General features: G+C 69.5%; 1 protein-coding gene across 1 annotated transcript; it reads right to left on the bottom strand.

Moving 5' to 3' along the window:
- Positions 1-1,586: 1,586 nt before the first annotated feature.
- Positions 1,587-12,973, bottom strand: HPX (hemopexin). Its single transcript, XM_074963440.1, has 10 exons — positions 12,902-12,973; positions 12,228-12,295; positions 11,222-11,302; positions 10,236-10,378; positions 9,606-9,759; positions 8,440-8,652; positions 4,004-4,120; positions 3,413-3,543; positions 2,939-3,083; positions 1,587-2,404 (listed from the first exon to the last, which is right to left on the bottom strand). The coding sequence occupies exons 1-10, from the start codon at positions 12,964-12,966 to the stop codon at positions 2,178-2,180; spliced, it is 1,344 nt and encodes a 447-aa protein (XP_074819541.1). The 5' UTR covers positions 12,967-12,973; the 3' UTR covers positions 1,587-2,177.
- Between the last annotated feature and the right edge of the window lie 1,022 nt (positions 12,974-13,995).

The raw sequence follows: 13,995 nt of genomic DNA, 5'->3' as shown, positions 1-13,995 counted from the left end.
GGGGCCTTGTTGCTGGTCGGGACCCACCTGGTCTCAGCTCCCAGCCCTTGGCTCCTGTTCTGGGCCCCTCCTGCCCGGGGGGTCCCCAGGGGAGGTGCTTGGTGTGATCAAGGCACCTGGGAGCTGGGCTGGGGGGCCTCTCCATGCCATGCCTGGCAGCAGTGTCCCACGTTGGGCTCCCCCCACCTAGTGAGGGCAAACCCCCTGCTCCGCCTCACTGCCCCCGGGGCCTGCAGCTGCCAGGCTCCAAGCACCACCCCATCTGCCGCAGCGCCGGGGAGAGCTACAGAGCCCCTCCTGTGGGCAGCTCCCGGGCACCTGCCTGTCCCCTTCCCCTCGCTCCCAAGCCCTTCCTGTCCTGACAGGGCTCCCTGGTTGCGGGGGGCTCGCTGGGGAGCCAGAGTCTCTGTGGATTTGGGTGGGTTTCAACCATTCCTGTGACATCCCCGTCACTACACACACCCAGACACGCAAACTTGCACACATGCAAACACACCCACGTACACGCATGCACATGCAACCGCACAAACACACACATGCAAATTCGCACATATGCAAACACGCATATATATGTGTACGCAAATGCATGCACATGCAAATACACACACACACAACCTTGCACACATGCAAACACGCACAAACACAGAAACATGCAAACTCGCACACATGTAAACACGCACATACAAACACACAAACTTGCACACACGCAGACACATGCACGCACATGCAACTGCACACACAAACACACACACATGCTGTCACAGAGATTGGGGGAGTCAGGGCCCTGCACCCCCAGTTCCTGCGATTCACTGTGACTCTCAGCCAGCCAGTAGAACAGAAGGTTTATTAGAGACGACAGGAACACAGTCCAGACCAGAGCTTGCAGGCAAAAACAGGACCCCTTAGTCAGGCCCTTCTAGAGGGCAGGGAGATTAGACCCCAGCTCTGGGGGCTCCCTCCTCTTCCCCAGCCCACTCCAGCCTCCCCCCAGCTCCTCCTCCAGCCTTTGTCCAGCTTCCCAGGCAAAAGGTGTCACCTTGACCCAACCCCCCTCCCAGCTCAGGTGACAGGCTCAGGTATCGTCCCTCCAGTGACGCCCCCCTTCTATCCCATCCCCATTGCAGACAGTCCCAGTAAAACTCCCCTGCAACACCCCCAGATCAATCCGCCCCACTCAGTCCCTGCTGCATCACACAGACAAACTCGCACATACACGCCTATGCAAATACACGCACATGCAAACACACACACAAACACGCACACATGTGCAAATGCACACAAACACACACACGAACATGTAAACTTGCACACATGCAAATATGCACATACACGCATACACAAATGGATGCACGTGAAATCACACACATAAACATGTAAGAACGGTCTGAATGAACTCTCCCCTGACAGCTAGCTGGGCAGGGGAGAGGCTTCAGGAGCAAACTGTATTTCCGTGAACACACCTACTCTGCGTAGGTATCTAGCAGACAGAGCAGCGTTGCTTTAGCTGGTGTTGGGTCACAGATCACTTTAGTACTGAATGCAGGAGTACGAAATGCTGTTATCAATGTTGTTGATTTATTGTATGAGTAAAGGGGGGCAGAACTGTGCTTAACCTGTCCCAAATGAGGGGGTCACCCTCAGCTGAAAGGACCTCGTTAAGCCAGGGACTCGAATGCCAGAGCCCGGTGACAGTAAGAGGGATGGGGACAGGGGTTCCAGCTAGGAGGTGAGCCCAGTCCATGGTCTGGTTTAACCTGTTTCTCCCCACGGTTCAAAGACACAGCTAAATAAGCTTTATTAGGAGCCTTTTTGTTATTGTAAAGGTTCAAAGGGAGCTGAGGCCGGTTGTGGTGGGGCATGTTTCTGCCCAGTCTGCTCAGCGCTAAAAATCATTAAGAGACTGACCGGCAGAGGTCACAGCAGAGAGGCGACTGGCAGGTAGCCAGTGGAACAGGTGGCTGGTGAGGGAGCCAGCCAGAGCAAATGCTCAAATGGCAGAGCAAGCCAGGTGCCATCTTCCCCGGGTGGGAGGGGAACTCTGAGCCCCGGGGCCTCACTGGCCCAGGACACCCCCTGTGCGTGGGGTGGGTGGAGGGAGACGGGAGGGGCACAGTAAAGGAACCGGGGGGCGGCTGGAAGGTCCCACTCGCCCCCGGGGGTCGGGCAGCTTTGCCCCGTCAGTGGGGGCACCCGAAGAAGACAGCCGTCACGTTCTGTGGGGGGGAGGGCTTGGGGCTGGCCGTGAGCTCGGCCACGCTGGCGTAGCGGTGGAAGGTAGCTCCGTGGAAGAGGTGCACCCCGTCCGCATTGCACATGGCGCTGTCCACCTGGGCGTGGGGAATGGGCCCCTCCAGCCTCTCGCTCCGCGGGCTCAGGTTCAGATCCACCCGCCTCAGGGAGTTTCCTGCAGGGCAGAGAGGAGCCGTCAGAGCCCCCCGGACCAGCCCCGCACGCCCCTCCCCCGGCCCAGCCAGTGCACCCCTCCCCCGGCCATGTGAAAAGGGCCCCCCAGCCCAGCCTTGCCTCAGCGGCCAGGAGACAGGGTGCCCCTCCCTCAGGCGCCCCTCCCCCGGCCACATGAGCAGAGTCCCCCGGCCCAGCTCCAGGTACCCCTCCACCAGCTCAGCCCCGCGCATCCCTCTCCTGTCCCAGCCCCACGCGCGCCTCTCCCCGGCCATGTGAACAGGGCCTCCCAGCCCAGCCCCACGCTCCCATCCCCCAGCGATGTGAACAGAGCCCCCCAGCCCAGCCCCACACGCCCCTCCCCTGATGATGTGAACAGAGACCCCCGGCCCAGCACTGTGCACCCCCACCCCACCTGTTCTGACCCTCCCCTCCCAGAGCCAGGAGAGAACCCAGGAGTCCTGGCTCCCCAACCCCTCCTGCTCCGACCACTAGACCTCACTGCCCTTCTCGCCAGGCCGTGCCCGGCCCACACCTTTGATGACGAAGAGCTCAGCGGAGTGGGGGCAGGTGAAGGTGGCGTCCGCCCCCGTGATGCCCAGCTCCTCCTCCAAGCCCCGGGGGTAGCCCTGCACCAGCGTATAGCCCTGGCCCACCCGGTAGATGTAGACCTTGGAGCCCTGCAAGGCACACACAGACCGGTGGGGTGGGGGTGGGGGACAGACACCCAGCCCCCGCCCTGCCCGGGGGGCGGGGGTCAGACACCCCAGCCCCCCTGCCCTGCCCTGGGGGGGACACAGACACCCCAGCCCCCGCCCTGCCCTGGGGTGGGTCAGATACCCCAGCCCCCACCCTGCCCCGGGGGGGACACAGACACTCCAGCCCCCACCCTGCCCTGGGGGGACAGACACCCCAGCCAAGCAGGCCCTGAGCCGGACGCCCTGCTGTGAGTTGTCCACACAGCTGGGCTTGGCCAGAACACGCCCCCCCGCCCCCCCGTCCCCCGCACCTGGATCAGGTAGAGCTTCTTGTCCCAGCTGAAGGCGCTGTCCACCGGCCCGGCCAGCTCCTGCCACGTGTGGTTGAGAGGCCACGAGTGCCAGCCGTCCCGCTTGGAGTCCAGGCGGAAGTACTGTCCCCCTAGGCCGGGCGAGAACACTCCGCTCTGCACCACTGCTCTGGGGAGGGGGGCTGCTGGGGGTGCTCCCCGGACCATGGCCGGGACGTCCCGGTCACACCTGGAACCAGCAGCCGAGGGGAAGGGGTTTGCCCGCCAGACAAGGGGGGCCTATGGGGAGCGGTGCGGCTCCAGGGTCTCTGGGGAGTGTCCAGACAAGGGGGGGTCAGTGGGGAGCGGTGGGGCTCCGGGGACTGTCCGGACAAGAGGGGTCGATGGGGAGCGATGGGGCTCCAGGAGCTCCAGCCGGGGGGCTGCAGGGCACCAGACAAGTTCTCCCTCCGCAGGCACAGTGGCCCCTCGAGGCCTGAGCGGGCTGGAGCCGTCCTCAGGGTTGGGGCCGGGCTGTGGGGACCCCGGAGGGGGGCCAAGGCAGCAGGTTGGGGACCCCTCTGCCTCCCGGCGCAGCTGCTCCCCACTCACCCCGGAAGGCGTAGGTGCGGTTGGCATCGTCCGTGGTGAAGGCCTGGAAGGCGAGGCCACTGCAGGGGTCCCGGATGGCCATGGCGGTGGCGTTTCTGCGGGCCTCGTGCCCGTGACCTGCACCCGTCGGCAGGGGAGAGAAGGGTCAGGTACACGGCAGGGGGGTGAGATGTCACAGGTGGGTCGGGGGCTGTTGGGGGTCCCAAGTTGGCTGGGGGGAACAGGGGATATCAAGGTCACAGGGTGGCCAGTGGGTCTGGGGTGTTTTGGTGGCAGGGTCACAGGGCCAGGCTGTGTCAGGGGAGCCCGGGACACATTGGGGTCATGGGGCAGCTGGTGGGGGTCCAAGGAGGTTGGGGTCTATGACGAAGTGGGAATGTTCTTAATGTTTTCTCGGAATAGTGTGTGGGTGCCTCAGTTTCCCCTAGGCAGTTCTAAAGTCTCTAGGTGGTGGGATCAGGGGGTGTGATTGTTGCAGAGCCCGAGAGGGCCAGTGCGATGCCGTCTGCACAGAGAATGGCCGACACCCTGTCTCCTGGCCACTGATGGCCTGGGCCCCTCCTCTGCAAAGGTGCCGACTGAAGAGGTTGGAGAACAAAGAGATCAGGTGGCCTCCTGGCCCGGGAAAGAGACAAAGGCCAGAGAAGGGGCGGGGGAGTTTCAGTTTGGAGCTGGCTGGGGAAACGAGGCCCAGTTGGGGCTCTGGGCTCCCTGCCCCCCTAGACAGTCCTGACTGAGGGGTCCTGGTCTCTGCACCTACAAGCTCCGTTTTAGACCATGTTCCTGTCGTCTAATAAACCCTCTGTGTTGCTGGCTGGCTGAGAGTCCCGGGGAATCGCAGGAAGTGGGGGGTGCAGGGCCCTGACTCCCCATAATTCGTTGACAGGGTCATAGGTTGGCCAGGGGGTATTGCAGGGGCTGTTGGGGGATGGGAGTATTATAGAGGGACAGGGGGTCAGAGTCACAGGGTGGCCAGGGGAGTTGGGGGTTGTGGTCCTGGTGAGGCCAGGGATATTGAGGAGCAGCCACAATATCACGGGCGGGGGCTATTGGGGGTATCGCTGGGGGGGGCTGCTGGGAGAATCATGGTGGGATATCACAGGGGGGTTGTAGCCGGGGGTATCATGGGAGGAGCAGCCGGGGGGAATCACGGGGAGCTGTAGCAGGGGGTATCGCGAGGGGCAGCCGGGGGGAATCATGGGGACCTGTGGCGGAGGGCATCGCAGGGGGGGCAGCCGGGGGGAATCAGGGGAGCGGTGGCGGGGGGTATCGTGGGGGGGGCAGCGGGGGGAATCAGGGGAGCTGTGGCAGGGGGCATTGCGGGGGGGCAGCAGGGGGAATCAGGGGAGCGGTGGCAGGGGGTATCGTGGGGGGGGCAGCGGGGGGAATCAGGGGAGCTGTGCGGGGGGCATCGCGGGGGGCAGCTGGGGGGAATCAGGGGAGCGGTGGCGGGGGGCATCGCGGGGGGGGCAGCCGGGGGGAATCACAGGGATCTGTGGCGGGGGGCATCGCGGGGGGGGCACCGGGGGGAATCAGGGGAGCGGTGGTGGGGGGTATCGCGGGGGGGCAGCCGGGGGGAATCAGGGGAGCGGTGGCGGGGGGCATCGCGGGGGGGGCACCGGGGGGAATCACAGGGAGCTGTGGCGGAGGGCATCGCGGAGGGGGCAGCGGGGGGGAATCATGGGGAGCTGTGGCGGGGGGTATCACGGGGGGGCAGCCGGGGGAATCACGAAGAGCTGTGGCGGGGGTCATCGCTGGGGGGGGCAGCCGGGGGGAATCAGGGGAGTTGTGGCGGGGGGCATCGCGGGGGGGGCAGTGGGGGGAATCAGGGGGGCGGTGGCGGGGGGCATCGTGGGGGGGCAGCGGGGGGAATCAGGGGAGCTGTGGCGGGGGGCATCGCGGGGGGGCAGCCGGGGGGAATCAGGGGAGCTGTGGCAGGGGGCATCGCGGGGGGGCAGCAGGGGGGACTCAGGAGAGCGGTGGCAGGGGGCATCGCGGGGGGAGCAGCCTGGGGGAATCAGGGGAGCTGTGGCAGGGGGCATCGCGGGGATAGCGGGGGGAATCAGGGGAGCGGTGGCGGGGGGTATTGCGGGGGGGCAGCTGGAGGGAATCACGGGGAGCTGTGGCAGGGGGCATCGTGGGGGCAGCGGGGGGAACCAGGGGAGCGGTGGCGGGGGGCATCGCGGGGGGGGCAGCCAGGGGGAATCACGGGAGCTGTGGCAGGGGGCATCGCGGGGGTAGCGGGGGGAATCAGGGGAGCGGTGGCGGGGGCATCGCGGGGGCCAGCGGGGGGAATCAGGGGGGCGGTGGCGGGGGGTATCGCGGGGGGGCAGCGGGGGGAATCAGGGGAGCGGTGGCGGGGGTATCGCGGGGGGCAGTGGGGGGAATCACGGGAAGCTCTGGAAGGGGGCATCGCGGGGATAGCGGGGGGAATCAGGGGAGCGGTGGCGGGGGGTATTGCGGGGGGGCAGCTGGAGGGAATCACGGGGAGCTGTGGCAGGGGGCATCGTGGGGGCAGCGGGGGGAACCAGGGGAGCGGTGGCGGGGGGCATCGCGGGGGGGGCAGCCAGGGGGAATCACGGGAGCTGTGGCAGGGGGCATCGCGGGGGTAGCGGGGGGAATCAGGGGAGCGGTGGCGGGGGCATCGCGGGGGCCAGCGGGGGGAATCAGGGGGGCGGTGGCGGGGGGTATCGCGGGGGGGCAGCGGGGGGAATCAGGGGAGCGGTGGCGGGGGTATCGCGGGGGGCAGTGGGGGGAATCACGGGAAGCTCTGGCAGGGGGTATCGCGGGGGCAGCGGGGTGAATCAGGGGGGCGGTGGGGGGGGTATCGCGGGGGCCAGCGGGGGAATCAGGTGAGCGGTGGCGGGGGCATCGCCGGGGGGCAGCGGGGGGAATCAGGGGAGCGATGGCGGGGGGCATTGCGGGGGGGCAGCGGGGGAATCAGGGGGGCGGTGGCGGGGGCATCGCGGGGGCAGCAGGGGAATCAGGGGAGCGGTGGCGGGGGCATCGCCGGGGGGCAGCGGGAGAATCAGGGGAGCGGTGGCGGGGGCATCGCGGGGGCAGCAGGGGAATCAGGGGAGCGGTGGCGGGGGGCATCGCGGGGGCAGCGGGGGAATCAGGGGAGCGGTGGCGGGGGTATCGCGGGGGGCAGCGGGGGAATCAGGGGGGCGGTGGCGGGGGCATCGCGGGGGCCAGCGGGGGGAATCAGGGGGGCAGTGGCGGGGGCATCGCGGGGGCAGCGGGGGAATCAGGGGAGCGGTGGCGGGGGCATCGCGGGGGGCAGCGGGGGAATCAGGGGGGCGGTGGCGGGGGTATCGCGGGGGGCAGCGGGGGAATCAGGGGAGCGGTGGCGGGGGCATCGCCGGGGGGCAGCGGGGGGAATCAGGGGAGCGGTGGCAGGGGGCATCGCGGGGGGCAGCGGGGGAATCAGGGGAGCGGTGGCGGGGGCATCGCGGGGGCCAGCGGGGGGAATCAGGGGGGCGGTGGCGGGGGCATCGCGGGGGCCAGCGGGGGGAATCAGGGGGGCAGTGGCGGGGGCATCGCGGGGGCAGCGGGGGAATCAGGGGAGCGGTGGCGGGGGCATCGCGGGGGGCAGCGGGGGAATCAGGGGAGCGGTGGCGGGGGCATCGCGGGGGGCAGCGGGGGAATCAGGGGGGCGGTGGCGGGGGTATCGCGGGGGGCAGCGGGGGAATCAGGGGAGCGGTGGCGGGGGCATCGCCGGGGGGCAGCGGGGGGAATCAGGGGAGCGGTGGCAGGGGGCATCGCGGGGGGCAGCGGGGGAATCAGGGGAGCGGTGGCGGGGGCATCGCGGGGGCCAGCGGGGGGAATCAGGGGGGCGGTGGCGGGGGCATCGCGGGGGCAGCGGGGGAATCAGGGGAGCGGTGGCGGGGGCATCGCGGGGGTAGCGGGGGGAATCAGGGGAGCGGTGGCGGGGGCATCGCCGGGGGGCAGCGGGGGGAATCAGGGGAGCGGTGGCAGGGGGCATCGCGGGGGGCAGCGGGGGAATCAGGGGAGCGGTGGCGGGGGTATCGCGGGGGGGGCCAGCGGGGGAATCAGGGGGGCGGTGGCGGGGGCATCGCGGGGGCAGCGGGGGCATCGCGGGGGGAGCCAGCGGGGGAATCAGGGGAGCGGTGGCGGGGGCATCGCCGGGGGGCAGCGGGGGGAATCAGGGGGGCGGTGGCGGGGGCATCGCGGGGGCCAGTGGGGGGAATCAGGGGAGCGGTGGCGGGGGTATCGCGGGGGGGCCAGCGGGGGAATCAGGGGGGCGGGGGCGGGGGCAGCGCGGGGGCAGCGGGGGCATCGCGGGGGGAGCCAGCGGGGGAATCAGGGGGGCGGGGGCGGGGGCAGCGCGGGGGCAGCGGGGGCATCGCGGGGGGAGCCAGCGGGGGAATCAGGGGGGCGGGGGCGGGGGCAGCGCGGGGGCAGCGCGATCTCACCTCTCCCGGGGCAGGCCATGAAGTAGTCGCGGGCGTCGTGGGGGTAGCCGGGGGGCACCTGGCCCGTGGCCGGCTGGAAGCGCAGGAAGAGGACGCGCTGGAAGCAGTAGTAACGCTCCAGCCAGCGCACGGCCGCCGAGCAGCTGCCCACCGAGGGCCACGAGCGACGCTTCAGCACCCCCAGGCCCAGGTCGTAGAAAAAGACGTCACCCCCTGCAGGGAGAGACACGGCCCGGGTCAGCGCCCGCCCAGCCCCCGGCCCCCCGGCCCCCCGCACGGCCCGGGTCAGCGCCCGCCCACCCCCCGGACCCCCGCACGGCCCGGGTCAGCGCCCGCCCACCTCCCGGCCCCCCGGACCCCCGCACGGCCCGGGTCAGCGCCCGCCCAGTCCCCCGGACCGCCAGCCACCCACACAGCCTGGGTCAGCGCCCGCCCAGCCCCCCGGCCACCCCACACGGCCCGGGTCAGCGCCCGCCCACCTCCCGGACCCCCGGACCCCCGCACGGCCAGGGTCAGCGCCCGCCCACCCCCCGGCCCCCCGCATGGCCCGGGTCAGTGCCCGCCCACCCCCCGGCCCCCCCCATGGCCCAGGTCAGCGCCCGCCCACCCCCCGGACCCCCGCACGGCCCGGGTCAGCACCCGTCCACCCCCCGGACCCCCGCACGGCCCGGGTCAGCGCCCGCCCACCCCCCGGACCCCCGCACGGCCCGGGTCAGCGCCCGCCCACCTCCCGGCCCCCCAGCCCCCCGCACGGCCCGGGTCAGCGCCCACCCAGCCCCCGGACCTCCGCCCACCCCCCGGACCCCCGCACGGCCTGGGTCAGCGCCCGCCCACCTCCCGGACTCCCGCACGGCCCGGGTCAGCACCCGCCCACCTCCCGGACCCCCGGACCCCCGCACGGCCCGGGTCAGCGCCCGCCCACCTCCCGGACTCCCGCACGGCCCGGGTCAGCACCCGCCCACCTCCCGGACCCCCGGACCCCCGCACGGCCCGGGTCAGCGCCCGCCCAGTCCCCCGGACCGCCAGCCACCCACACAGCCTGGGTCAGCGCCCACCCAGTCCCCCAGCCACCCACATGGCTTGCACAGCTCCCCTCTAACCAAGACCCCTACACAGCACCTTCCCTGAGCCTGCCCCACCTGCCCTCCCCCAGCCCAGCCCCGTACCCTTGAAGAAGAGAACGCTCTCGGCCGTGCAGTCCTCGGGGTGACACTCCACGGCGCTGTCCAGGTCCCCAGGCACCCCCTTGAACTCGTCCCCGATGAGCCGGGGGTAGCCGGGCCGCAGCCGGCCCCCCGCATACACCCAGACCCGCATGCCCTGTGGGCACACACACCTCAGCTGGGACCATGGGGCTGTACGGAGACGGGCCCGGCCTGGCACCTGAGCCAGTAGGACCCCAGGATCCCGGGTACCGGCCTTTCCCGACAGCTACTCTGCCCCCAGCCCGCTTGCACCTCAGCCCCACTGAGCCCCCACCCGGTCCCTGCACCCAGACCCCCCAAGGCCCCCTGCAACACAGCCCCCCACTGAGAGGGAGGGATAGCTCAGTGGTTTGAGCATTGGCCTCCTAAACCCAGGGTTGTGAGTTCAATCCTTGAGGGGGCCATTTAGGGGTGTGGGGCAAAAATTGGGGATTGGTCCTGCTTTGAGCAGGGGGTTGGACTAGATGACCTCCTGAGGTCGCTTCCAACCCTGAGATTCTAGGATTCTATGAGCCCCCACCCCCACCCCTGCAGCCCAGCCCCCCCACTGAGCCCCCACCCCACACTGAGCCCTGCCCGGCACCCCCGCACCTGGAAGAGGTAGACGCTGTCGTGCACACCGGGGGCCTTCTTGTGGTGGATGCGCAGCGCAGCGTCCACGGGGCCCTGGATCTCAGGCCAGGTGGCGTTGATGAGCTGGGCCGGGCCGTGGAAGCCCTTCCAGACGTGGTCACCTGCCGGGCGAGGCCGAGGGAGCCTGAGCAGGGCAGGGCTGGGCCCCGGAGCACGATGGGAAATGGGGAGGGTGACGAAGTGAGAACGTTCTTAATGTCTTCTCTGAACACAGTGTGTGCCTCAGTTTCCCCATGTGTTACTCAAGTACTGAGGTGGTGGGACAGGGTGTGTTATCATTGCAGAGACCCCAGAGGGCAGGCGTGGCTGCTGACGGGCTGCAGAGAACGGCCAACACTCGGCAGCCTGGCAACTGCTGGCCAGGCCCCCTCCTCTGCAAGGACAGGCCAGGGGTGTCGCCTGCTGGACCAGGGAAAGGGACAAAGGACGGAGGACGGCAATGGGTGTGATGGGGGCCGGGCAGCTGGAAGCGAGTCATTCTCCTGGTTGGGGACTCAGGGGCGAGGGCCCAGGGCTCTGCCCCCCACCAGATGGACTTTGCTGAGGGTCCCTGGTCCCGGTGCTACCAAGCTCTGTTCTACGCTGGGTTCCCGACGATAATAACCCGTCTGTGTCACACGCGGGCTGGGAGTCACAGCTGGCTGCGGCGTGGGGGGCAGGGCCCTTTGGGGGTGAGGCTCCCCAGGGGTCCCGCCCAGGGGGACTCACTGCGGGGAGCTCATGGGGTGACCAGGGGGCTGAACGCTCCGAGGCCAGACCCAGGAAGCCCCGAAGCGGAGCAGGGTCCTTGCCCTGGGACAGGTGCCCTGAGGGCAGACACTGCCCCAGAGTCCTGCCTGGTGTCACTCAGAGCGGGGCCAGCGCCCCCAGCCTGGGCGCCCGGGACAGCCTGTGAGGGAAGCCCCTTTCCTTCCCCTGCCCCAGCGAGCCAGAGACCCCCGTACCTCTGAAGAAGAGCATCACGCCGTGCTCGTCCAGTGTGACGGCGTCAAAGCCCCCCTCGTCCGCACACCGGCTCGCCACCTCTGGGGAGGAGAGTACAGTGCAGTCCAGCACAGGGAGCTGGGGGGAAGCCCCCCATCCTGTCCCCCAGGAACTACCCGACCTCCTCCCACCACATTCACTGACCAGACCTGCCTCCACCCCGCCCCCTGCTGCCACATCCCCAGGAACCAACCCTCCCCCTCCCCCCATGAGAATGTGGGAATTTTCCGAGTGTTTTGTACAACAACAGTGTGTGCCTCGGTTTCCCTGTGTGCTGCACGGTTACCTGGGGTTTGGGAGGGGAAGGTGGCTTGCTCTTTGTAGAGACCCAGAGATCCAGGTGGGATGGGCACCTGAGCCCAGACACCGGCCCAGCCCTCGGGTACGTAGCGACTGACAACCCCCCGCCCCCTTGCGGACCAGCTGGAGGACAAGGGCCAGGTGACCAGGTTTGCCCAGGAACTGGAACAAAGCTCGGAGGAGGGCCTGGGGGTAGTGACGGGGGGGCGGCTGGACACACACTCCTGGATGGGGATTACAGAGGGGCCGGGGGGCTCTGGGCTCTGATCCGACCCGGCTGGCCCAGGCTCTAACTCTCTGCGCTGGGTCCAGACCCCCAGGCATCCCCCTGCTGTTACCCGCTGGCTGAGTCACTGCAGAGTCAGGCAGGGGGGTGCCTGGCTCCCTCGGGGCACAAGTCTCCTGTCGGGGTCCCACCCAGGGGGACTCGCCGAGGCAGCTCCCAGCATGAGGTGGGGGCTGGGGGCTCCGAGGGTCGGTCCCGGGAAGAGGGGAGCCGAGGGGCTGACCCCAGCGAGTGTGACCCAGAGGTGGCTGACGCCCGCAGGGGGCCTGCCAGGGATTGTCCCGGAGCTGGGCGAGGGATCTGGGCTGGGGGATCCCTCACACACACCCCGCTGCATCCCGACCCCCCGGCCGCAGGCTGCCCCCCCGGCTGCGTCTCACCTGTGTCGTTGAGGTGGGTCTCAGCCCCATGGTGGAACCGCAGTCCGGCCTCCCCTGGTTTGCCAGGGCTGTTGTGGAGAGAAGGCAGTTTGGATCCCGGTTCACTGAGATCTCCTCCCCAGCTGGATCCTCTCCTTGCTGGGGCAGTGTGTGGGGCGGAGGGACCCCAGACCTCCAACGAGGGGTAGCTTTAGTCTTGGGGCCTGGGCCCTGCTGTGAGCTCCTGGGGGACGGGGCACCTGGGCTCTGGGCACCGGGTCTGGGCAGGTGTGCTTGGGGCAGGGGCTGGTGTGGGGTGAAACACACCCACCTCTCCCTGCCTGCAGGAGCCACACCCGGGGTCTCGGCAGCTGCGCGCACGAACGCCTGCGCCCTCCTGCCATGCACCAGCACCCGTCCCTCTCGCATCAGTGCCCGTCCCTCTCCCACATCTGCCCCTCTTGCACCAACATCTGTCCCTCTCACACCAGCACCCACGCCTGCCCTTCCTCACACAAACGCTTCTGCCAGTGCCATCCCCACCTGCACACACAGCCAGGCCCTGCCCCTCGTACATGGGCCCCCCTCACACCATCCCCCCTCGCACGGGCCCTCTGGCAGTACACGCCCTCGGCCCCCTCTGCACACGCGGCAGGAGCTATGCCCATGCCCAACGCCCCAGCTGTGCCACTCACAGGGAGTGGGCGAGCCCCAGGGCCAGCGCCCAGGCCAGGGACAGGGTGGCCACGGCACCGCGCATGCTGATCTGGCTCAGGGCTCTGGGCTGTCGCCCGCCCCTATATAGAGTGGGAGGCAGGGCCCAGAGCCCATGGCACAGCGCCCACCCCCCCAGCCCGGAGCAGCTCCGATTAACCCTGCACACGCCAGGCTCCCTGCTGCCCCGGGGACCAGCCCCACAGCCCAGAGCCGAGAGCCCCGGAGACCCCCAGAACCCAGCAGTAGCAGCCAGGTGGAATGGGGAGACTCTGCCCCCCTGGAGCCGAGCAGGGTGGGGGTCGTTCACTGTCTGCCCCAGGACTCGGCCCCCGGGGCCTTGCTGGGATGGGGTGCAGGGCTGAGCACAGGTCCACGCCGCCGCTGCCCCCCTCCCAGGGCTGCCCCTGGGTCCCCACTGCGTAAATCCCCTGAGTGCTGGCCAGGGGCCTGGGGAGAGCTGGGGGTGGGGAGGGGGAGCTGCATGGGGCACAGGGACAGAGCGAGGGGGTGGGGGCGCTGCATGGGGCAGAGGGGACTGGGCCGGGGGGTTGCATGGGACAGAGGGACTGAGCTGGGGGGGCTGCATGGGGCAGAGGGGACTGGGCCGGGGGGGCTGCATGGGGCAGAGGGACAGAGCGAGGGGGGGGCGCTGCATGGGGCAGAGGGGACTGGGCCGGGGGGGCTGCATGGGGCAGAGGGACAGGGCAAGGGGGGGTGTGTGCGCGCATGGGGCAGAGGGGACCGCGCCGGGGGGGTTGCATGGGGCAGAGGGGACTGGGCCGGGGGGGCTGCATGGGGCAGAGGGACAGAGCGAGGGGGGGGCGCTGCATGGGGCAGAGGGGACTGGGCCGGGGGGGCTGCATGGGGCAGAGGGACATAGCGGGGGGGGGCGCTGCATGGGGCAGAGGGGACTGGGCCGGGGCGGCTGCATGGGGCAGAGGGATGGGACGGGGGGGTACATTCCTGGCACTGTCCTGCCTGTTTCCCAGCAGCTCCCTGGGGACGCCCCGCAGGGGGGTGACCCTGGCCCCAGCTCTGTTTGCTCAGCTCAGGGCAGCGACCAAAGTGCAGA

Source organism: Natator depressus, chromosome 1, assembly GCF_965152275.1.
Source record: "Natator depressus isolate rNatDep1 chromosome 1, rNatDep2.hap1, whole genome shotgun sequence".
Taxonomy (NCBI): Eukaryota; Metazoa; Chordata; order Testudines; family Cheloniidae; genus Natator; species Natator depressus.
The sequence above is the reverse complement of the archived record's forward strand: the minus strand, read 5'-3'. Positions and strand labels throughout refer to the sequence as shown.